This window comes from Raphanus sativus, chromosome 2 (genome assembly GCF_000801105.2).
Source record: "Raphanus sativus cultivar WK10039 chromosome 2, ASM80110v3, whole genome shotgun sequence".
Taxonomy (NCBI): Eukaryota; Viridiplantae; Streptophyta; class Magnoliopsida; order Brassicales; family Brassicaceae; genus Raphanus; species Raphanus sativus.
The window spans coordinates 8,395,546-8,417,931 of record NC_079512.1 but is presented as its reverse complement, the minus strand read 5'-3'; the positions used below and the strand labels follow the sequence as shown (position 1 = coordinate 8,417,931).

Genomic DNA, 22,386 nt, shown 5'->3' with positions numbered 1-22,386 from the left:
ATACAATTATACACTTACAGGTAAAACAGTTCCCTAATGGCTCGAAACACCCAACATAACTTTATAACAACAATATATATTTGATTGATCTATAACAATACACAAAACGATGTAACCATGTCCTAATCCGCCTAGGTTTTTAAATTTACAATGGGGACTTAAGTTTGTCAATCAGGGCAGAGAACTTGGCAGAATAGTCAATGCTTCCGCTTGTGTTGTTGGGATCTACGAGTGCTTCCCGGGCCCGATTAAGGAGACGCTTGTCGCATGCATACTGTCCTACCAGTGTTAGGTAAGGTTTTTAGTCTCTTGCTTTTCCGGCAATCTTCGTTGCCAGCCACGCCTTCAGACTTACGGTCCACTTCAGAGAGAGACGGTTTAGGAAGCGGTGGTTCCTCTTGTAAGTCCGAGAGAGAAAGTGGGTTTAGGGAATACCAAAGCAGGGTCCAGCTCCTAAAAATAACTTGTGGTCAAAATAAATGGAGAGAATATAAATAACAACTAAGAAGATACGGCCTATTAGAACATTACCGTATCTGGTGCTTCAGCGCTTTGGCTACGAACAGGAGAAACGGGTGGGTTACTTGAAAGCTATAGAGAACAAAAATATAAGTTAAGGCATTTAGAAAAGAGGAATATAGAAAATTTTGACAGTAAACATTACCATTTCTTCGAGACCAGTATCATTAGCCATTTCCTCAGAGGCAATGTTAAGTGCCTGAACTTGGTGATCTATAGGTGACTGAATATGTCCTTCTCCATTTGATGCCTGCGTGGAATCAGCGTTTTAGGTAGCCGTCTTGTAATTAGGCGGTTAATGTTAACCATAACCGGACATTACTAAACTTACTTCTTGGCAGTTTGACTTGTCTTCATTCATGACTCGGGTGGAGTTAATGGTGTCGTCAATTTCCATCTCTTCGGAGAGCTCAGCTTCGGTCTGACCTTCAGACTGAACAAGTGACTGATGGTCTTGTGACCCATTTAGTGCCTACATCGCAGAAAAAAAAACAACACATATTGAAAACAGCCTATCATGTTAAAAAGTGGCGAGGTTTCGAAACTAACATTATCAGCAGCTGTAGTGGCGTTCTTTGATGGTGGAAGATGGTCTGCAATGTCATCAGTTACAAAGACGGCGTCCATGATAAGTGATATCTCCGGCTCGGTGTGAACCATCTTCTGATTGACAGGTTCTCCATTCAAAACCTGCGACTGAAAAAGGGACATGAATCTGTATTCTGGAAAGAGAAACAAAAAGGGGCAAAGGTGTAGTTTGGAAGATTATAGGTACATACATCAACCTTGTCTTCTGTTGTTTGGTTTGGGAATATGGTCGCCTCGTCAACTGCAGATGGAGTCTCTGCTTCTGAAGGTACCCCCACGTTCGGTACCTGCGTTTTTATATCGTTATTATGAAAGTAAGATAGTTATCCGGCTAAAAAATTTATATACATATCTAAAGAAATACTTACACCTACTGAGACATTGGTTGACTGGTCAGCGAATCTTATAGCCTCCGATATTATATCATTTTCGAAGGAGGGAGTGCTAGTGCCCACGGGATGGCAAGGTTGGCGGCTTATCTCGGCGTGCTGAACATCTGCATTGCCATTGGAACAAGTGCCAGGCTGCGGAGATGATGGCGCTTCAGATCTCTTATTAGAATCCTCTAGTTTGCGAAGCAAAAGTTGAAACTGGTCTAGGACGTTTTTTTGGAAAATGATAAATGTCTCTCTAAGCGTGGTAATTTGCCTCTCGATCCTCGAGAAATCGCCTGACATTTTTTCTTTCACAACAGCAGCTACAGATTCGAAATCTATGACCTCTGATGTTGCTGTGTGTTTTGTCTGCTTCGGCTTCACCTTCTTACGGTTAGTGGCCTCTGATTTTGCCTCCTCACGCATCTTAATGACGTCGAGTGTTGTGGCTCCTCCAACGAAACTAGAATTCTTGAAAGGATACTTCTGGTCAACAAGAGTCAACAAATTGTCCACGACGGAAACATCTTCATCGTCTGACCATGAGTATTCAGGGGAATCATGAAAGTGTTCTTTCTCTTCCACTATAACGAACCGAACTTGGACCTAACAGTAAAGATATTGAGGAAAAAAAAGCATTGGTGCTAGGAACATGAGATTGTATACATAAAAAATAAGAGTTGGTATCAAATCCAAATAAAAAGATTAGAAAAAATTAACAGCTGATACCTTTCCTGATGCGTCTGAGTCGCGGGCATGTCATGGGCTGATGGTTCTCTTTGCGTTTTTGTCTTCATCTGCTATGTCATCATCCTCACCACCGTCGCCTTCAGAGCCAGAAGAAGAGCCGTCGTTATCGACCTCTGTTAGAGCGGGTATGGCTTCAACCATTACAAGTTGCAGTGAAAGCACAAATCCTTTCAAGGCAATGGTGTTTTGGGAGAGAGAGACCTCATTCCTCTCTTTGATACTAGTCATGAGCATATCAAAAGACAGCCTGCCCCAAGGATATGAGAAGAAATCATCTAAATTTTTGATACGCTCAGCAAAAACTTGAGATATGCGCGGTGTGTGAGTGGTGGGTAAAATGACAGCAGATAGAAGAGCCAGTAGAGCATATTTGATGTGAATGTCTCTGTCCGTGACCGTCCTTTTTTGAGCATTTTCAGCACTGAGGTCACTGGGACGTCTTTCATGGTGCCGAACAACTCACCCCAGTAAGGTTTTTCCGAAAGAAATTTCTCTGAATTTTTTTTTTGGTGTTTGGGAAGCTTGCCGCAATTCAGCCCGGTGACGTAGGCAAATTCTCGGAGTGAGAATCTTACAGGTTTGCCGGAGAAAATGAACCAAGCTTCGTGTTTCTTGTCGACTTTAAGCTGCCGGGAGATGATGAAACGACCAAATCGACCAGAAAAAGATGGTTTGTCCGCGATTTCAACGAGCTTTCCGAAGGGTGAGCTTCTGATAGTATCCACTTCATCGGGGTTTAGAGCGTTCAGAATTTGCCGAATTGCATGTGGTTTGTGATAAGGAGTGACTCTAACTCCAACCGGTTCACTCCCAACCGCGAATATTCTTGGGGGTAGGGTAAGCGGCGAAGGTGAATCATCTTCTCCTTCCATTCGATCAGTTGATTTGCTGAAAGCGATTTAGGCGAAGTTGATGAATAGAGAAGATAGAGAGAGCGATGAGGATAATCTTGAAATTATATTGTACTTTAGTATATGATTCCCGTGATTTAAACTCGCGAATAAAGTAGTTCTCGATAGAAACAATATTTAGAAGATCTGGTAAGATATGTTTAGATTTTGGTACTGAGCAAATCTAGTGATTTGTATTTTGGATCTTTTGTACAATTTTCTAGACGAAAACCGATAGAAACGATTTAAGGGTAAAGTAGTCTAACAACACGATGAACAGTCGACTAAAAGTTGTGGTTTGGTAAGTTGTTAAATATGGCATAATGCCTTGGTATGGATACTAATTTCCCTAGTTTATAATGTTTTTTTTAACTGACAAAAAAAAAAGACGTACGACCTCTGGGCCATTTCATATTTACTCGAGAATAAGAGTCATGACTCTAGTTTATAATGTTTTACTCTTGTTTCAAACAGTCGTGAATATAAAAACAATGGAAGAGTCAAGTATCGGTGATATTGACCATTTCCCCCGTTAGATAAAGTCGTGTGATTTAGATTGAACGTCATTGTTTTATTGCAATAGAATAACATAAGGATAAGTGGCTGGCTAATGAAGAAATAGTCAAAGTAAGAAGCAAGATAGTATGGTGACAACATCCATGTCGTAGTTAGTGGGAAACTAAAAGTCAACTTTTGAAGAATATGTATTCAAACCTATCAGTCGGAGTCTCGGACTAAAGGCTAGTCATGACTTTTTTTTTTTGGTTAGTCATGAGTCATGACTCTTATTCTCGAGTAAATATGAAACGGCAAAGACGTCGTATGTCTTTTTTTTTTGTTTTGTAAAAGGAAGTTATATTTGTTTGTATAAAAAAATATTTTCTTAAGTTTCTTCAAGTATCTCAAACTTTCATTCTAATATTAAATAAAAAATTTGTAGATAACTTAAGTCTAGTGAACAAAAAAAAAGATAACTCAAGTCTAAGCCGCGTTTTTCCTAATTTTTAAAATATTGCCTTGAAAAGGAAGTAAACAGGACAAAAAAATTATTAAATTTGGGTTTGGTCTATATATTTATCATAAGGCTTATAGTTATCAAAGCATAACGAAAAAAACAAACAATATGGGTCCAAAAACATCAAATAAGGTTGCTCTCCTTTTATCTCTTCTCCTTTTGATTTTAACACTTTCCTCTCAAGTTAGAGTCATCGAGGCTACAAGCCGAAAACTTGGTAAGCATCTTTAAATCTTGATTGCCGACAATCATCGATCAAGCCCAAAAATAAATCATATGTTAACGGTGGTTGTTTTTCTTTTTAAAATAAATTATTAATGTGGTTTTGTTTTATATGAGATTTAAATAGATTAATTAAATTCCTTCAACATAAACTGATCACTTGAACTCGCTTTGATACTTGATGTCGCAGCATCCGGAAGGAACATCGTGTATACTCCATCCTCAAAATCTTGCGGAGCGACCCACGCAACGTGGAAGAAGAAGAAACGCGGACCATGCAGACGTCCTCCAAGAACTGCTCCAGCTTCTTACCAATCACCATAATTAAGACCATAAGACAGTTCTCTCAAAGACAGGAAAGATCATAAGACAGTCTTTCATGATTGTGATTGAGTCCAATCTTGGAACAACACAATAATATTTTCAGTTATTTTCTTTGTTTTTGTTTGGGATCCTAAACAAGAAATCAAATGTTTGATCGTTTTCTTGATTTGGTTTCTCTTTCTAATTCAATGAATGTTCGTCATATGTGCGCTGTACTTTAAATTAATAAAAGAAACATGGTCTAGTTCTTAATTAGTAAGAAAATAGATTGGTAAGGCTTTGGAGTAAACAACAAGAATTGTTTATTTACAGAGATAAATAGTAAGATCTACTGAGCTAAAAGATTAACAAATATCCTGAAGTTCATTGTATTATTATTGTGTAGATAATCAAATTTGAAGAAATATTACTAGGGTTATGTACAAGTTTTATTTTTTTTTATTTTTTTTTTCTTTTTTCTTCTGGTGGTAGAGAAACCAAATATAAACTGTTTGTAATTTGAACATAAATCTAAAATCTAAATAAAATAAATTTTGTTTATTACATTATTTCATCTTTTACTGTTACAAACCTGCAATGTGTAAAAAGAATCTAGCAAATCTGCCGTGGTCCTTATTTATAATATTTTATTTTCTCGTACAAATAATAGACTGTAAACAGACTGTATCAGTGAGTGGTTGAACAACCTACAGTTTAGATCCACTGTTTCGCACTCCACTGGAAGCGGTCTCATCTGAACCAATCGTATACAGAACCTCTCTTAAAAGAGTCTCCCTCATCCTACCGTACACGTGTCCATCAGCTCCACGTCGAACTATCTCCTCTCCCAACTTTACGGCGGCTACAACCGTCTCCGCCGCACTACCATAACTAGAATCCACGATTCCCATCTCCAAACCCCGATCCGCCGTAATTTTCTCCGCCGCCAACGCCACGTCTCTCCTCGCCGCCGGAGAACCGACCTTCGCCCGGATCATCGCCACAAACCACGCGGGAAGCACGAGCCCGATATCAAGCTCACTCATATAAAGAAACCCTCTGTCGCGACGCATCAACACATAGTCGTGGCTCATCGCGAGGAGGAACCCCGCGGCGGCGGCGTGGCCGGTTACGGCGGCGATCGTCGGCATTGGGAGGGAGATGAGATCGGCGACTAAGGATCGGAGTTTGGCGGACATGACGGCGCGGAGAGGAGGATGCGTTTCGGCTAAGGCGAGATCGTAGCCGTTGGAGAAGAATTTTCCATGAGAGGTTGTGATGAGGACCGATTGTGAAGACGATGGATCGGAGCGGATCTGTGTGATGGCGGAGCGGATGGTGTCGAGTAAGGTAGGGTTGAGACGGTGTTCGCCGTCGCCGGTGAGTGTCAGCAAGAAAAGTCGACCACGCTTCTCCAGTGTACACATCTTTGTCTGTGACTATAGTAGTGGCAGATTAGCAATTATGCGTATTAGATTAGTAATATACTGTATAGCTAGGTAGGTTTGTGATAATAGTGTCACGTGAGATTTACAGACAACCAAAGTTTAAGTTCTACTATTTTACTTACACTGGTTTAAAATGCGATTTTCCGATTTATATTTTGATACAAATATAGTTATACGATACCTTAAAATGTTATCAAATTAAAGTTCTAATTCAAAATCAACCATTAAGTCTAATTTCTCTACAATTACAATTTCATATTCTGGTTTATATGATATATATTAAAACTTTTAGAAAATTAATTTTGTTATCTATGTCATTATTTCGTGACAAAAAAAAAAGTTATCTATGTCATTAAACCAGTGTTGTTAAAACTGGACCGGCAAGTGAACCGGATTTTTTCTGGGTCATGGGTCAATGTGGTTCGACCAGGTTCGATCCGGTTCGATCCAGATTTGATTAGACTAAACTAAATTTAATGATATTTTGAATATGTATATTTTTACAAAGATAAAGATCATATCAAATAAAATATTTCAATAACCATAATGTTTAGAAATTTTTAAAAAGTAACAAACTAAAAATGTAATAAAAGTAATAGAACAATGTAATAGTCCAAATCTCAAATCAATAGAAAAACATATTTAATTTTTATTCTCCGGGGTTTTGTCACTCCAAATCTTCATCACCTTTACAAAAATTATAGACACATTAGTTAAAAATTTATACTATGAAATAAAATTAAAAATTATACCACTTCAAATCTAAGTTTTCAATTCTTAAAATCTTCGAAACAAAAACAATACCTTGAGAAGTAGATATCTTGTGAGTTGCAGTCATGCATAAACGTCAAAGACTCAAGAGAAAAATATAAGATGGCTTTACCTTATTAATCTGAATCCTATTTTTATTTTAAAAAGGAAATTTTAATTGTTTTATTAATAAATTTTTGATTTAATACAAGAACCAGGGTTTAGCCGGTTCGTTGGGTCGCCGGTTCACGAGTTTTTAACGGTTTAATAGGGGTTTTTAACCGGTTCAATTAACCCAACCCGCATTTGTGTCCGGTTCATGGTTGAACCTGGTCCGACCGCCTGTTCGGTCCAGATTTAATAACACTGGTCATGGGTCAATGTGGTTCGACCAGGTTCGATCCGGTTCGATCCGGGTTTGATTAGACTAAACTAAATTTAATGATGTTTTGAATATGTATATTTTTACAAAGATAAAGATCATATCAAATAAAATATTTCAATAACCATAATGTTTAGAAATTTTTAAAAAGTAACAAACTAAAAATGTAATAAAAGTAATAGAAACAATGTAATAGTCCAAATCTCAAATCAATAGAAAAACATATTTAATTTTTATTCTCCGGGTTTTTGTCACTCCAAATCTTCATCACCTTTACAAAAATTATAGACACATTAGTTAAAAATTTATACTATGAAATAAAATTAAAAATTATACCATGATTGAGTTCTTCAAATCTAAGTTTTCAATTCTTAAAATCTTCGAAACAAAAATAGTACCTTGAGAAGTAAATATCTTGTGAGTTGCAGTCATGCATAGACGTCAAGGACTCAAGAGAAAAATATGAGATGGTTTTACCTTATTAATCTGAATCCTATTTTTATTTTAAAAAGGAAATTTTAATTGTTTTATTAATAAATTTTTGATTTAATACAAGAACCATGGTTTAGCCGGTTCGTTGGGTCGCCGGTTCACGGGTTTTTAACGGTTTAATAGGGGTTTTTAACCGGTTCAATTATAGTTGGGTTTTGGCATTAAACCAACCCGCATTTGTATCCGGTTCATGGTTGAACCTGGTCCGACCATCAGTTTGGTCCGGGTTTAATAACACTGCATTAAACACAATTTTGTTGGCCTTCGAGGATCTACACTTAGGTAGTTGCCGCAGCAGAGAATTGGATAACTTGGATAAGTGACAATTGAATTTGAGTTGTAAAATTGAACCTAATAACCTTTAACAACTATTAATCTTATTTTTGATTGTCTGTTTGATTTCTCTGGATCTAGCGGTTATATATTAACTATTAAAAATTTATAAATACATACAACTAAAATATGTTTTATCAAATAACATGTGAGAATTCACTAAACTAATGGAAAAATTCAATAAAACTCCCAACTAAATTTCATGACACTTTTTAATACCCAAAATTTTGGTTTAATATCCAAACTAATTTATTTTGGTCTAATAGGATTTGAGAGTACAAAAAATAGTGTTAAATTGAATTTAGTTAGTTTGGGAAAATATGAAATCATATATTAAAATTATTAGAAGAATAAAAACAAAAATTTAATTTTGTATATTAACTTTTCTTAAACAATAATGAACAAAAAATTATAGTAGACTTATTTGTAATTCTAACAAACCGGACAAAATTTAGTTTAAGAAATTAAAGTAATTTTGATTAACTTTTTTTGTATGAAAATTTTAAAATGATAATCTTCATAAAATATTCAAGATCATGAAAGCAATAAAGAATAAATAACAATTATAAAATTATGATAGTAGACTTAAAAATATACCATAGACAAAGATCTTACAATGAAGTCTACCCCAGAATTTTAATGTTAGGAGACTTCTACTGTGTCGTAAATTTTAACCTACTTAAAATTTTATCTCCTCATTTTAATGAAATTTACACAATTTTTCTCTAAAATGACTTTATAAGTTTCTAAAACTCTCTCTCTTCTCAAAACAACTCTCTCATTTAATTTTTTAATTTTTTTTTCTTGTATCCTTCTCACAATATTATGTTGTTTTTGTTGGTATTATCATTCTTGGTTTCATCTTCCCCTCTAAAATGTAAGTTTTAGATTTAAAGATTTTAAATGACTATTTTTACATTTGTATTCAAATAAAGTTATAGATTCAAACTATGTGCATTTACTTTGCTAATATTTTATCTAATAAATTATATTTTTAATCTTTCAGATATATAAATATTTTTAAAATTTCTAAGTGTATAGAATTTTTCAGATCTGAAAAATTTATCTGATATATTATGGTTCTAATAAAGTATGATTAAAAGTTAATGCTAGTAGACTTGAAATGAAGTATACCAAACAACAAAATTTAAGCAGATTTCATTAGAAATCTACAAAATTTGACTTTAACTTTTTTTTTTCTCTCATAATTTTATCTAATTTTGCAGGTATTTTTTCCATAGTTTTTATCTCCTCCTCCCAAAATATAATATTTACATCAGTAGATTTTAAATGTGTATTTGTATTGATATTTAAATAAAGTTACATATATAAACTCTATGTTTTTAATTTACTACTATTTTATATTATATTTCCTAATTTTTTCAGATTTAAAGTTATTATCATGTTTTTAATGTACATATTTTCAGATTTAAAAATTATCCGATAGAGTAGATTTTAATTGAACTTTACTCAAATATGATTTTAATTTTTTGTCTTATATTTTTCTCATAATTTTATCCTATTTTGCTGATATTCTCTTCCAAATTTTTCAAATTATTTTCCCAAAAATGTAAGATTTACATCTATTGATTTTAATTTTAGATCTGCAATTTTGTGTTTATATAAACTAAATTGATAGATTCAAACTTTATTTTTTACTTTGCTAATATTGAAGCTAAAAACTATTTTGAAATATTTTTCAGAACAAACTATTTTCAAGTTTTCTAAATGTACATTTTTCAGATATCATTTTTTAGTTAGTTTAGACTTTTAATGAAGTCTACTTAAAAATTAAGGTTAGTAGACTTCAAATAAAATCTACTAAACCATAAAATTTAAGTAGACTTCATAAGAAGTCTACTACAATATGGTTAATCTATAAACTATAATTATTGTTAAATAATTATTTTGATGCATAATCTATAAACATTATATAATTTTTAATTGTGTTTCACGTGTATGATATTATTAACTTTTGTTATCTATCAATATTTTCACAAGATACTCTAAGTAACCAAACAATTTAAGTCACCATAATCTAAAACAATACCTAACACACATGTGAGAAGAAGAAACTCTATACAAATATCCCAAGTATTTCAAGAGTAAAATTAATCACAAAGCTTTCCAATATGTATGCATACTTCAAAAAATAAAAATACAGAAGCAAACGTCAAAGTAAGTTTACACTAATTAGTTAACAATCTAATCAAACAAGAAATTTGTTAGTTCCATAATTATTATACATTAACTTTTGAAATTCATTCAAGAACTCTAAAATTCATTGACACACATTATAAAAAATAAATCGTGTAAAACATGATGAATAATAGATAAGTGTTCTTATAATAGAATTTTCAGCCTAGATTTCAACTGCAGTCTACATTTTTAGACTATCAAGGAAATCTACACTTATTAGTTAACAACAGAATCAAACCAAAAAAATTGATAATTACATAACTATAACATATTTACTTTTGAAATTCATTCAAGACCACTAGAATTCACTGCAGACCGAATATGAAGTCTACACTTTAATGAAATTTTGGTCAAATGCAAAAATAGTATACTTGAAGCAGATTTCCGATGAAGTCTACTATGAAAAGTCAAAAATTTCGGTCAATTGCCAAACTAGCTTCTTTTAGGTAAATTTCTTCCTAGGTATACCAATTTGTTTTTCATAGGTAAAGTCGTAGACTTATATTGAAGTCTGTGTAGCAAAAAAAGTTTGGTCAATTGCAAAACTAACATATGCGTTGAGAAAAAGAATATAATACATCTACATATAAACGTAGACATAAAAAACATTCTACTATCAAATAATTACATTTTCCAGTGTAAGTTCGTTTCCAACATTTTCCACCGCCCAAACTAATATGAAAAAGAAGCTGTTTTGAGTCTTTGACTATTCTTTGTGGATAATCATGAAAATATGAAACTTTTGTTTGTGAAAATTGAAGTTTATAGAGTTTTTAGATGAAAGTGGAGAGGAAATGAGAAGAAATGAAGCTCTATTGGTGTAGAATGAGGAAACAATAGATGAAAATTGAATTCCTGAACTTTAAGAGCTAAAAATGATTGTTCATGGTGGTCGGAAAAAATTGATGTTATTGGCATATTATAAATAAGGAAAAATGTTAAGGGTGTCTTTTGTTTTTTGTCATTTTCGAAATTAAATTAAATTAAATTATAACGACAATTTTGTAAATATTTGAAAAACTTAAGGAGGGATGATGTGAATATCATGGCTAAATAGTATTGAAAAAAATGGGCTTAATTTTGTATTTGACTTCAATTCTTGAGTCATTTAAAAAAAAATATTTTGTAAACAAGTATTTATATTTTATGTTCATTTTTAGTAACAAAAAAAGATAAACTATAACTTATAGGTTTTGCTATCTATCAATCAAAATATTATATACAATTATTCAATAAAGCTACATATTTTTAGATGATATTAAAATAACATGCATAATATATTTTATTGGTTTTATATATATTCATCTAAATTAAATTATTACATAATAAATAAATAAATATTAAATTATATTTTGAAGATTATTTTATTTGAAAGTGAAAAATGAGGTAAGCAAAACTAATTATGTGTAAAAACTAGAAACGTTCTTGAATCTTGGTTTCTTCCTTTCCTTTTGGCTATTTGCTTTTGATTCGAGTGGGAGGTGATTTTCGTCGTTTCCCATTTTGCTTTTGATGTACTTGTGGATTCGGTCCATGAATGGAGCGTAGAGGGCGAGGTCATCTCCTATTTGTTTGAGAATATAGTCTGAAATCGCCTTTGAGCAGGGAGGTAGGTTGTCGTAAGTCTCGATCTCTTCAGCAGTTAGCTGTGCGCTGAAATCTATGGACGGAGATGGTAGTGTGAGAGATGGAGAGGCCGGCTTTGGTATATAAATCAAAAGATCGTCTGGGTGAGGTGAAGAATCCGTTGAGCTCATGGTATTCTTTTTCGAGGTTGAAGTCTTTAGAAGATCTTCGGGTTTTTATAAAGGCTGAGACTCCATAATGTTGAAATGCTTTAATTCGCATATTAATGGCAGATCCTTTCCATGATATGCTGGGATCATGGTTTAACTTTTTATTGGAGTGTATATATGTGTGTGTGTATATATATATGCATGCATCCTTCATTTCTCCTTTCTTTTCATGCAGATCACTAAATCAAATGCATTGAACTAATATGCATGCATATATTTATTATTTTAAACATTTAACTAGATCTTGACCCGCTCAACTGGGTGAGTCTTTATTTTTATGATATATATAAAATTTCAAAACTTTAAACTAATTTTTAAAAACTGTATTATTTTAGTTTACTGTTTAAACTTTGTATTTCGTCACTGTATAGTGTAATCATGGACTTCTTTGAAATGTTAGAAACAAACAATCGGTAGTTACTAGTTTTAGAAATTGTGGTCCATGTTATAAAATACAGCTTGATAATTATTATATTGGATGTATTTGTAACACACATAAATGAGTACTAATACAGTCGTGTATTTTTATTTCATTGTTAATAAAAAAATGTTCTCAAATCCTATCATTGTAAATGTAAAAATGTAAAAATTACTAATTATATAGCTATATTATTAATGGATATCTTATTTATACAGAAATCATAATGGTTTTAAATCTTACCATGCATATTAAATGTGTTTTAGTCCGTTTAGAATATTTTAGAAATACAAAAGTATAATAATACGAAAAATTTGATTCTTTTAGTTGAAATCTATGTTATTAGTAAAAAATTCTATTACTATTGTATGCATTTAGTTATTTAATAATAAGAAAATGTACAATTTTTGTACATGGGCCATTGACCTCTTTATAGTAAAATTTTAAGATATGATTTATATTAATTTAGATAAATCAAATATAAATTGAGTATGGTCTTGATATAAAATCTACAGAATAAATAAGAGCAACTACAATGGCCCAATTATAAATCTAATAATCAAAATGGACCATAATAAAAAAAACGTGGCCCAGTTCTTTACTAACACTTTCTTTCAGGAAAAAATAGTTCTTTACTGAAACCTAGCTTATTAATGTGTTGCTCTCTCTCTCTCTCTCTCTCTCTCTCTCTCTCTCTCTCTCTCTCTCTCTCTCTCTCTCTCTCTTTAAAATTGTATTTATGTTTCCAAACAAAATTAATGGATATTTCAACTTTAATAAGATATATTTTGTTCTATTACTAAATAGATGAATGGTGACAGAATGCAGTAAAATCTGTGTTATTAATGGACTGCATTTATTAATCTGAATTTGTTCGATATACCTATTCAAATCTTTAAGTCTTCTTCGGGGCTTTGGATGTTGTGTAAATATTCTAACTATTTTGTAGTGTTCACATACGTTGTTTTTGGTTTTCGGTGTCCACAAGGCGCATACAAAATATCAAGGATTGGACTGACTTTAATTTTTTAATCAACCGCTTTTGGCTCGATTTGGTCTTGATTGGAAAGTGAAATGTTCTATAGTAAATGTGAATGTGAAGGATGAATCCACGTATGCATGATGCATCATCCTTCACGTTCACATTCCTATCAAGACCAAATTGAGCCATCGGTGGTTGCTTAAATTCAGTCCAATCCTTGATATTTTGTATGCACCTTGTCCCATATAAATAGGTACGTACACAGGGCCGGCTTAATATAAAGAGGGGCCCTTGGGCAAATTTTTTTTTTTTTGATAACTCTGGTATCTGGGCAGCCACATTCCCAACTATCCCCTCGAAAGGGGTCCATCGTCCCAATGGAAAGGATGTTAAATCCATTGTGGCCAAAGCTCGAACCCGGGTGGCGGGCAGTACAGCTGTACCTCCTTTACCACCAAGCTACGAGCTCTTGGTTTGAGCAAATTTCTTTTTGAAGACCCTATGATAGTTTAGTTTTTAGGCGTTGATAGAAAAGTAAATTATTTTTCTTTGAGTTTTTCCCTTGAACATCGAACATAAATGTTTACTTGACATTTTAGCTATAAAACTTTTTGATACTCTGTCTCAACGCTGTCTAAGTCTACTGGGTATGGAGCGGGCCTTGGGGCGGTCGCACTGACCGCCCTCCCTGTTCAGCTGGCCCTGACGTACAACTCCACTTAAATTCAAAAATACCAAGTTCAATTTATAGTCATCGTTGTGACAAAATAGATAATCAGGTCATAGAAGCCACAATGTTTTCCGTTATCGTACCCCGTTCTGGTGTCGAGTTAATGGATTAAAAGTGCTGTGATGGAGGAAGGGCCTGGGGTTATCAGCAATATCTCTTCAAGCCTAGCAGCTATAAAGCCCAACATGCTATGTCAAGCAGTAAGGACTGCGACAAGGCCCAGCAACACAAACGAATTGAAGTCCAGAACGCAAAGTTTGTCTTCAAAGTTTCAACGGTCTCTAACGTCCGGAAAAGAGGACAGAACAGAGCTCCGTACTCTGCAAATGCAATCCCCAGCTGTACAGTCCCAGACTGTCAAGACACACAATCATTACTCAGCGTTAGTAGTTAACGGAGACCAAAGTTGAAAGTCCTAGAATCTCAAGTCTCAACCACTATAAATGTAACTCTTGCATTGTAATAAAGAACTAAGCTTGAAATATAAAACAAATAACTTATTTTTTTCTCTTCTTTGCTCCTGCTTTCAGGGGTCACGGTCCGTGACTCACGGATACGATTACGTGGACATGACAGGAGATACACATGAAGACCAATTATAATTGCATTCCGTACCTCCAATTCAAGTATGTCAAAACTAATTATAACGAGGATCCCTACATGCTGTGTACTCTAGGTTCATTACATTTGGTAAGCTACTAGCTATCGAATTGTTTATGGAAAGGTAGTGACATTGTGAAGCTAGTGATACTAAGTTTACTCTTCAGGTTGAAGGCAAAAAAATCATCTGACTTCATGGTTCCTCTAGGGGTAATCTCAACTCCATTGGATCTTATTTAGTTCCAATAGCCGACCCGTCTGCAACCGAAAATGCCAAAGGGAATCTTCTTTTTGATTTTGAGAGGTTTGAACCGGTCTACATTGTTTCGGGATTGTTATAAAACCCTAACCCACGTCTGCAACCGAAAATGCCAAAGGGAATCTTCTTTTTGATTTTGAGAGGTTTGAACCGGTCTACATTGTTTCGGGATTGTTATAAAACCCTAACCCACAAACTCTTGTTCACCCATTTCTTATTCCTGCGTGGGTTATTTAATTTCACAAATTTCACGCAATTCACTACAAAAAATTATGAATACATTTTCAGTTTATTGAGCCCACCATTTTGTTTATTTGCAAAGCAAGCTCATTAAAGTCTACAATACCACATTCATGAAACACTTTTCTTCAGCTAGCAGGATATCGCAAGACCTTTTTACCGTGATCACTGATCGGCAAGAAGTGTTAGGCACAACACCGCTTTATTCATAAAATGTCTGTTCTGAACGTAACAGTGTTACTGACACTGCAATATACTTCTAAAAATAATCACTCATTAGCAACCCTAACGACCTGTTTACCAACATTTTTCCCAGAAAACAATCCGACAAGTGCAGCAGGAGCAAGCTCGAGGCCTTCTGACATATCTTCGATGTACACAATCTTCCCTTCCTTGTAATATTCTTTGACATGTTCAAGAAATTGCGGGAAAATATTGACGTAATCGCTTTGCAAGAACCCTTCTAATCTTACTCGTTTGGGGATCGCGTTGTACAGGTTGTTGATTCCTTGTGATGAGCTTGAGAGGCTTTGTAAAGACACCATTCCACAGAGCGCGATTCTTCCACGGACCTTCATGTTAAGGAGCGCTGCATCAAGCATGGATCCACCCACGTTGTCAAAGTAGATATTGATCCCCTCCGGGAAATACCTGTTAATAAGAAGAAACAATTCAGCTGATCTCATCTTCTACAATAGGCAATCCCCACATACGCTTACTATTACACATATGCTATGTATCCTACTATTCATGTTCCTGATGGGAGATTTTAAGAACATAGTTGTGACCAGTTCTAAAAATTGGTCTAGACGGTGCCTAGACGCCCACCTGGTCAGCAAATCGAACCTAAACGAAATGATTTTTCTAGACCCTTTTTGAAGAAATCAGTCTAGGCACTTAAAAAATAAGTATAGGTGCCTGCCTAATCAAAAATTTCATATAAAGTGCCTAACGGTCACCTATTGATTTCTTGAATATTGGTTGAGACCATAAGGGGATATGGAATGTGAACTTCCTGAGACAACCTTTTAAGAAGAGTAACTTTTTAATTTGAGCTGAATGTAAAAAATGTATTTACCTCTTCAAAGCAGCATCAAGATCATCCTCTTCCTTGTAGTTAAAAGCTCCATCAAACCCAAACTTGTTTTTAAGAAGATCAACCTGAAATATGCCCCATCCTTTTATATAAGAGACAATAATGAGCAGAACAGTTACTGAAGAGAATAATGAACAATTACCTTTTGTTTGCTACCAGCACTCCCAACAACGAAGCAGCCATGCAACTTAGCTAGCTGACCAACAAGTTGTCCTACTGCTCCTGAAGCTGCAGACACAAAAACACTCTCCCCTTTTTTCGGAGAGCATATCTCATAGAACCCTGCATACGCTGTAAATCCAGCCATTCCTGCAAAAAAAGTTGAAAATTATACATATCATTAAAACACTGGACTCTGTAAATAGTGTGATTCGAATTGAATCTTTTTTTGCCAAAAAACAGAAGATGTGTGACATACATACCAAGAAGGCCAAGATGATAAGAAAGTGGAATGTCATCGTCTAGCTGAATCTTTCTCAACTGTAACTCATTTGAGCTGCGAAGCAAACTGTATTCTTCCCAACCAGTAATCCCGCAGATTACCTCGCCGGGCGTGTAGTTGGGATCATCAGAATCTATCACCCTTGCTAAACCGAACCCTTCAATACGCTGCATCAAGATTAGAAAACAAGTTGAGAGTCCAAATAAATAAATAAAAAACTTGGAGAAGATCAGAGACAATCGCCTCGTTCTCTGAAAAAAAAAAAACAAGACAAATCTTATGAACTAAGCAGCAGATCTGTACACAATCACACAAAAAGTATTAAACAAAAATCACAGATTCAATTGCCAAAAAAAAAAAAAAATTAAAGAGGTCGTGTAATAACAATTTATGAACTGCCCGGCAGGTTTGTCTACATTCACAAGTTCCGACATAACATCAAAAAGATTTTTTTTTTTTTTTTTGCTAAATAACATCGATAAGATGGTCGGCGTAATATCTCAATTACCAAAAAAAAAACATTTTTCTGGTTGCTAGGCACAAAAGTCAGGTGAAATCTGAGTTTGAGTAATATACTTGACCAGGAAGAAAAGGAGGGAGGTATGAGCCGTGAAAATCGCGCATACGACCTCTCATGTAAGGATCGCAAGACAAGTAGAGATTTTTGACGAGGAAGCAAGAGGATCCTTTTGGTGCCTTAAGCTCAATTGTGTCTCCAATCTTCACTTCCATGTCTGTTTCTGTAGGAATACCATCTACGTAATTCTTTAGTATCACTTTCTTGTTCTCCACCACTGTAACTTCTTCCATTTTTCTTTTCTTTTCCAGAAATCGTTTGTAATTTCGAGTTGGTGGTGGAGAAGAAGAAGAAAAGTTAGGGGAGAGTGTTAGGTAAGTCGAGTGTTTCTCGTTTTTGTGGGCCGTTGAGGGTTTTTACTTGGTTGAAGTCATTCAATGTACAACTTGTTGTGAAAGATGATTATCCAAAGACACGTGTGATTTACTTTGTATTCATCATCAGTACGTGTTATTGTGTCTTTCATTATGAGATTGACTAAGTAATATATTCTCTACTATAAATAGTAGTACGTGAGAAGAAGAGTACATAATAATAAGATCACAATTCACTTACATCATTCTCTTTCTCTTGTTGCTGTGACCAAACACATAAACATATATAAAATAAATATTTATATATTCTCTTTTAATAATTTACAACACGTTATCTGCACGATGAGCTCTCTTATACCGACCGTTCTTAAACCAAGCAAGCGAGATAAGTTTTTAATTTTATGTCTTTTAATATATTTAATTTATTTATTATTTCGGAGTGAGAGGCTAGGCCTTCTCAGTTGATTTTCCGGGATGATAGGCGTTGCCTTTCCCGACTGATCGTTAAAATAGGCTAGGCCTTCACGATCAGAGAAACACGTGGTAGGTTTTACCTCCGTGAATAAAAGGTCAAAAATGGAAGGCTAAGCCTCCTCGGACCTTGATTAAAAGAAAATGTTAATATGGCTGACTATGTCGCCTCGAACCTTTGAAAATGATCAAATATGGAAGTCTGAGACTCCTGGATCATATGATGGGCTGGACCCCCAATTTTTATTTATGCGATTTAAATTTCTGCAATTTAAGTTTACGCAATTTAATTTTTGCATTTATTTTATGCTTTTAATTTCTGCATTTAAATTATGCATTTATTCTCGTCTATATTTATATTATTATGAATTCATTAATCATGTCGAATTTAACAAATCTCGAATCTAATGCCCTAGATATTACGAAAAAATAATTATATGATCTGGGCACTCGGTGTATAGATGCACCTGAGAGAAAATGAGCTTTGAGAAATCATCGATAAATTAATCAGATGAGAAAAGAAAAGCCATGATATCTTACACCAATTTGATGGTTTATAAGATGAGGTGTATCATGAAAAGATCTAGAAGATCTTTGAAAAACTAAATATTTGAAAGAAAGGATTCACTAAATAGTTGGAGTTGATGTAAATCCTCCATGAAAACTGAAAAGTTGGATATCATGATACTAAACCATCAAGTTGATCCTACTAGAAAAGGACCAAAGTGTAGATGCGGTTGAAACCGCTATCGTGGTCGTGGAAGAGGGCGAGGAAGAATATACCGTCCCAAATGAAAAGAACTTCCACGTAAAATGAAAATGGTCGGGTGATAAAAAGCAAATAGAAAAGGTTTGCTACAGATTTGGCAAGACAGAACGTTGGGTACATATTTGTTGTACGCCAAAATATTAGCCTATCTGTATTGATGGTCAATAAGAAAAGAGAAAGGAAGTGTGATATACTTCATCTCTTATGGACCCGGACCATCTTTTATAGATTGAATACTCATCTTGATGTTTTAAGATTTTCTGAATGATTCAGAAAATAAAAATGGAAATATCGATGCGACATGAAAATTATTCTCCTAAATAATATTTTGAGATTTCAGGATGGAGATAGATATACTTGACAGATATTGGGTCATCATACATGGCTATTAAAGGTAACAAATATCTATCCTCTCTCAAAATAAATAAGTATAGTATCTAGTAATATATATAAAATTACTATTGGTTCTATAAGAGCTTATGATGAAAAGACATGCATAAGAGAAGGATGGCAAAAATTATAAATGAGTAGTAAACCTGAAGTTTACTGATATATAGCCATCCCCAATAATGTTATTGACATTATTGTGAAATGTTGAAAAACTAAAGGTTTTTCACATATAGCATGTCTTAAGAAAATAAAGAAACCATCATGGGTGTTGAATCATCAAACAAGTTCAATAGATGTGATCTCTTTAAACAGTCCCAAATCAGGATCTCACTCTAAAAGATTTGAAACATAATTCATCCCAAATAGGAAATCTGAATATGTTATTGGTTCTAGAGTGGGATTCAGTACGAGATTTTAGACATGGAGTGTCATCATCTCGAGGGGGAGAATTAAAGAATCCTATTGAGTGAAACAATGAGAATATTCTGTTCACTCGAAAAAGAACTTGATAAAGTATATTCAAATAAGATGATCCCCATGATTAGGTGTAAACATGCAGTTATGCATGTAATAGAGCCATATACAATCCAAAAGGGATGAAGTATATGGACTAATCAGAAATATGCTCGCAAGGTTGCTGGAAGCATATAAGCAGCTGATGGAATGAGATATGAGAAATGGATTATCATGAAAGTTATATAAGACAATCCATTCATAAAATGCATGCCAGACATTTTGATAAAATAATGATCTCATATTCCAGCTGAAAAGGCTCCAATAAGAAAATGTGTCCTAAAAGGACGATATATGAGTCTATGACACGCTAGAGACGTGATAGACCACTTTGGTTCCAAAGAGTCCTCAAAATGGAGCAAAAATATGAATAGAGGAGATATGGGTTAATGTGTAGTCAGGTACCTGGATAATCATCGATGATTATAAAGAGATCTCGATTAACCATATCAGTACGAGTAAAAAGATGGAACCAAAGTAAATAGATTGTCGACAATAAATAAATGAAAAAGCGTTATATAAATGATGATCATGATCATGAATATACCTCTATGTATGAGGTTAGAGTGAATTGATTAGCCAAAGAGTGAATGAGGCAATCAATTCGATATAAAGCTCGTTAGAAAAACGAGAGATTCTTGGACAAAAGGTCCAAGGTATATATTTCTCCAGAAAATGAAATAAAAAATAACCTTGAGGTATGAAAAACGGCTTGTTCCGAGGTAACTGGAGAAAATTTATAGTAGATGCAATATTAATATGTCTGGCAGGACACAAATGACTTGAGTTGCATCTTAGTAGTCCCTGGAGAATTAATGATATTCTCGGGAATGATAAAACTCTGAAAGAGTTAGAACAAGCCGTAAACGAGATATCTGGAACCAGTAACTGGTGATATGTTTACGGCACGGTTTGCCGATTGCCATTTTAATAAAAATGGATTCCAGCGTTAGGGGGAGGAATTAGAGGAATTCCTAAAAGAGATTACATGGTGTACACATTTGTTGTTACACTTTGATCCCCCTAAAAATTAAAGAGAACTGGAAGTTTAGAAAATTGTGTATTTTCATAATTTGGCAAACCAGTTACCAGGTGTATTCACATATACGAGAAGGATGATGAAATCATATATACTCTTTGAAAATGTTCCATCAAGAGTGGTTGTTCCTGGGGAACAAACTGATGGAAACAAAACGAATGAACCTAGGGTTCAATTAAAGAGGGAGAGACTAGCTAATTCGAAAGATAAAATCCCCGAAAAATGTCTGAAAGAAGACATAAGTAAAAAGGTTCCAAAAGAACCTGTATTGAAAAAGATATTGTTTAAAAGATCTTGATAAGATCTTATATAAATAAGTGCTTTGGAGATGCTAATGGTAATAAAGCATATGTGAGCTTATATATCTTGCGAATTGTATTTGATTAAATATACTTTTAGACACTAATGTCTATGCAAGATATATCTCGTTTTCTATTAAAACGGCGTCAAGAACGAATATGTTCTCTCCAAAGTACGTATTGATTTAGGGTTGATTTATTTTAGAAAACCCGAGTTTGGTATGGTTTTGCAGATATACTCTATATATAAAGTTGAACGCAAACCGGCTATGGTTTTACAATTGGTGAAACCGGGATTTTGTGCGTTCCGAGAAACAATGGTTTCGACTTTTTCAAAGCATGCCAAGAATGTGTATGACTGAGGTTAATGAGTCAACACATAGAAGAAGCAAGTGGAAACAAGAAAGAGCCGATAAAAATATTTGAAGATAATCCGGCGTGTGTCGCTCAACTCAGAGAAAATTATATATCAAAAGCGACGAATAAGCATATCTCTCCAAGATTTTTCTCATACATCCGAGAGTTCGAGAAAAATAAAGTACGGTCATGTGACAATCCGGCTGACTTGTTCACCAAGTCTCTTCCTATTACAACATTCCGGAAACACGTCGATGGTATCGGGATGCGATGTTTGCGTGACTTGTGAAGAGAAAGCTATGACCATTATTCTCAGGGGGAGATTACGTTAGTGTACTCTTTTTCCCTTGTCATGGTTTTTATCCCATTGGGTTTTTCCGTGACTAGGTTTTTAACGAGGCACCACCTAATACAAAATTGGATAATCAAGGGGGAGTGTTGTGAAAGATGATTATCCAAAGACACGTGTGATTTACTTTGTCCTCATCATCAGTACGTGTCATTGTGTCTTTCATTATGAGATTGACTAAGCAATGTATTCTCTACTATAAATAGTAGTACGTGAGAAGAAGAGTACATAATAATAAGATCACAATTCACTTACATCATTCTCTCTCTCGTTGCTGTGACCAAACACATAAACATATATAAAATAAATATTTATATATTCTCTTTTAATAATTTACAACACAACTCTATTTAGCTAATAAATATTAGAAATTTTTTCTTACACATTCCTTGCTCTGTTTCAAATTAATCTAGTTTTGTTTTTTCATACTTATTTGTATCGTTTTTTTGTGATTAACACTTTTCAATAACTTTCAACCAA

At 34.2% G+C, this 22,386-nt stretch overlaps 4 protein-coding genes across 5 annotated transcripts; 1 reads left to right on the top strand and 3 right to left on the bottom strand.

The window, feature by feature from the left end:
* Positions 1 to 984: 984 nt before the first annotated feature.
* LOC108832931 (uncharacterized) lies at positions 985 to 3,103 on the bottom strand. The gene is made up of 5 exons (XM_057004048.1): positions 2,574 to 3,103; positions 2,265 to 2,478; positions 1,476 to 2,087; positions 1,299 to 1,394; positions 985 to 1,215 (listed from the first exon to the last, which is right to left on the bottom strand). The coding sequence occupies exons 1-5, from the start codon at positions 3,101 to 3,103 to the stop codon at positions 985 to 987; spliced, it is 1,683 nt and encodes a 560-aa protein (XP_056860028.1).
* A 1,092-nt stretch (positions 3,104 to 4,195) lies between these two features.
* Positions 4,196 to 4,848, top strand: LOC108824552 (precursor of secreted transmembrane peptide 7). The gene is made up of 2 exons (XM_018597980.2): positions 4,196 to 4,353; positions 4,549 to 4,848. Exons 1-2 carry the CDS (start codon positions 4,245 to 4,247, stop codon positions 4,680 to 4,682), a joined length of 243 nt encoding a protein of 80 aa, XP_018453482.1. The 5' UTR covers positions 4,196 to 4,244; the 3' UTR covers positions 4,683 to 4,848.
* Positions 4,849 to 5,189: 341 nt separating this feature from the next.
* On the bottom strand, positions 5,190 to 6,173 carry LOC108824541 (enoyl-CoA delta isomerase 1, peroxisomal). The gene has a single exon (XM_018597975.2). It carries the CDS (start codon positions 6,086 to 6,088, stop codon positions 5,369 to 5,371), a length of 720 nt encoding a protein of 239 aa, XP_018453477.2. The 5' UTR covers positions 6,089 to 6,173; the 3' UTR covers positions 5,190 to 5,368.
* Positions 6,174 to 13,988: 7,815 nt separating this feature from the next.
* Positions 13,989 to 17,755, bottom strand: LOC108822499 (2-alkenal reductase (NADP(+)-dependent)). 2 transcript variants are annotated; one of them, XM_056996993.1, is made up of 5 exons: positions 17,405 to 17,755; positions 16,809 to 16,995; positions 16,529 to 16,695; positions 16,369 to 16,451; positions 13,989 to 14,545 (listed from the first exon to the last, which is right to left on the bottom strand). In XM_056996993.1, exons 1-5 carry the CDS (start codon positions 17,636 to 17,638, stop codon positions 14,473 to 14,475), a joined length of 744 nt encoding a protein of 247 aa, XP_056852973.1. In that variant the 5' UTR covers positions 17,639 to 17,755; the 3' UTR covers positions 13,989 to 14,472. The 2 variants fall into 2 exon arrangements, with proteins under 2 accessions (XP_056852973.1, XP_018451104.2); XM_018595602.2 differs by lacking the exon at positions 13,989 to 14,545 and adding an exon at positions 15,460 to 15,941 and having other exon boundaries at positions 17,405 to 17,754.
* Between the last annotated feature and the right edge of the window lie 4,631 nt (positions 17,756 to 22,386).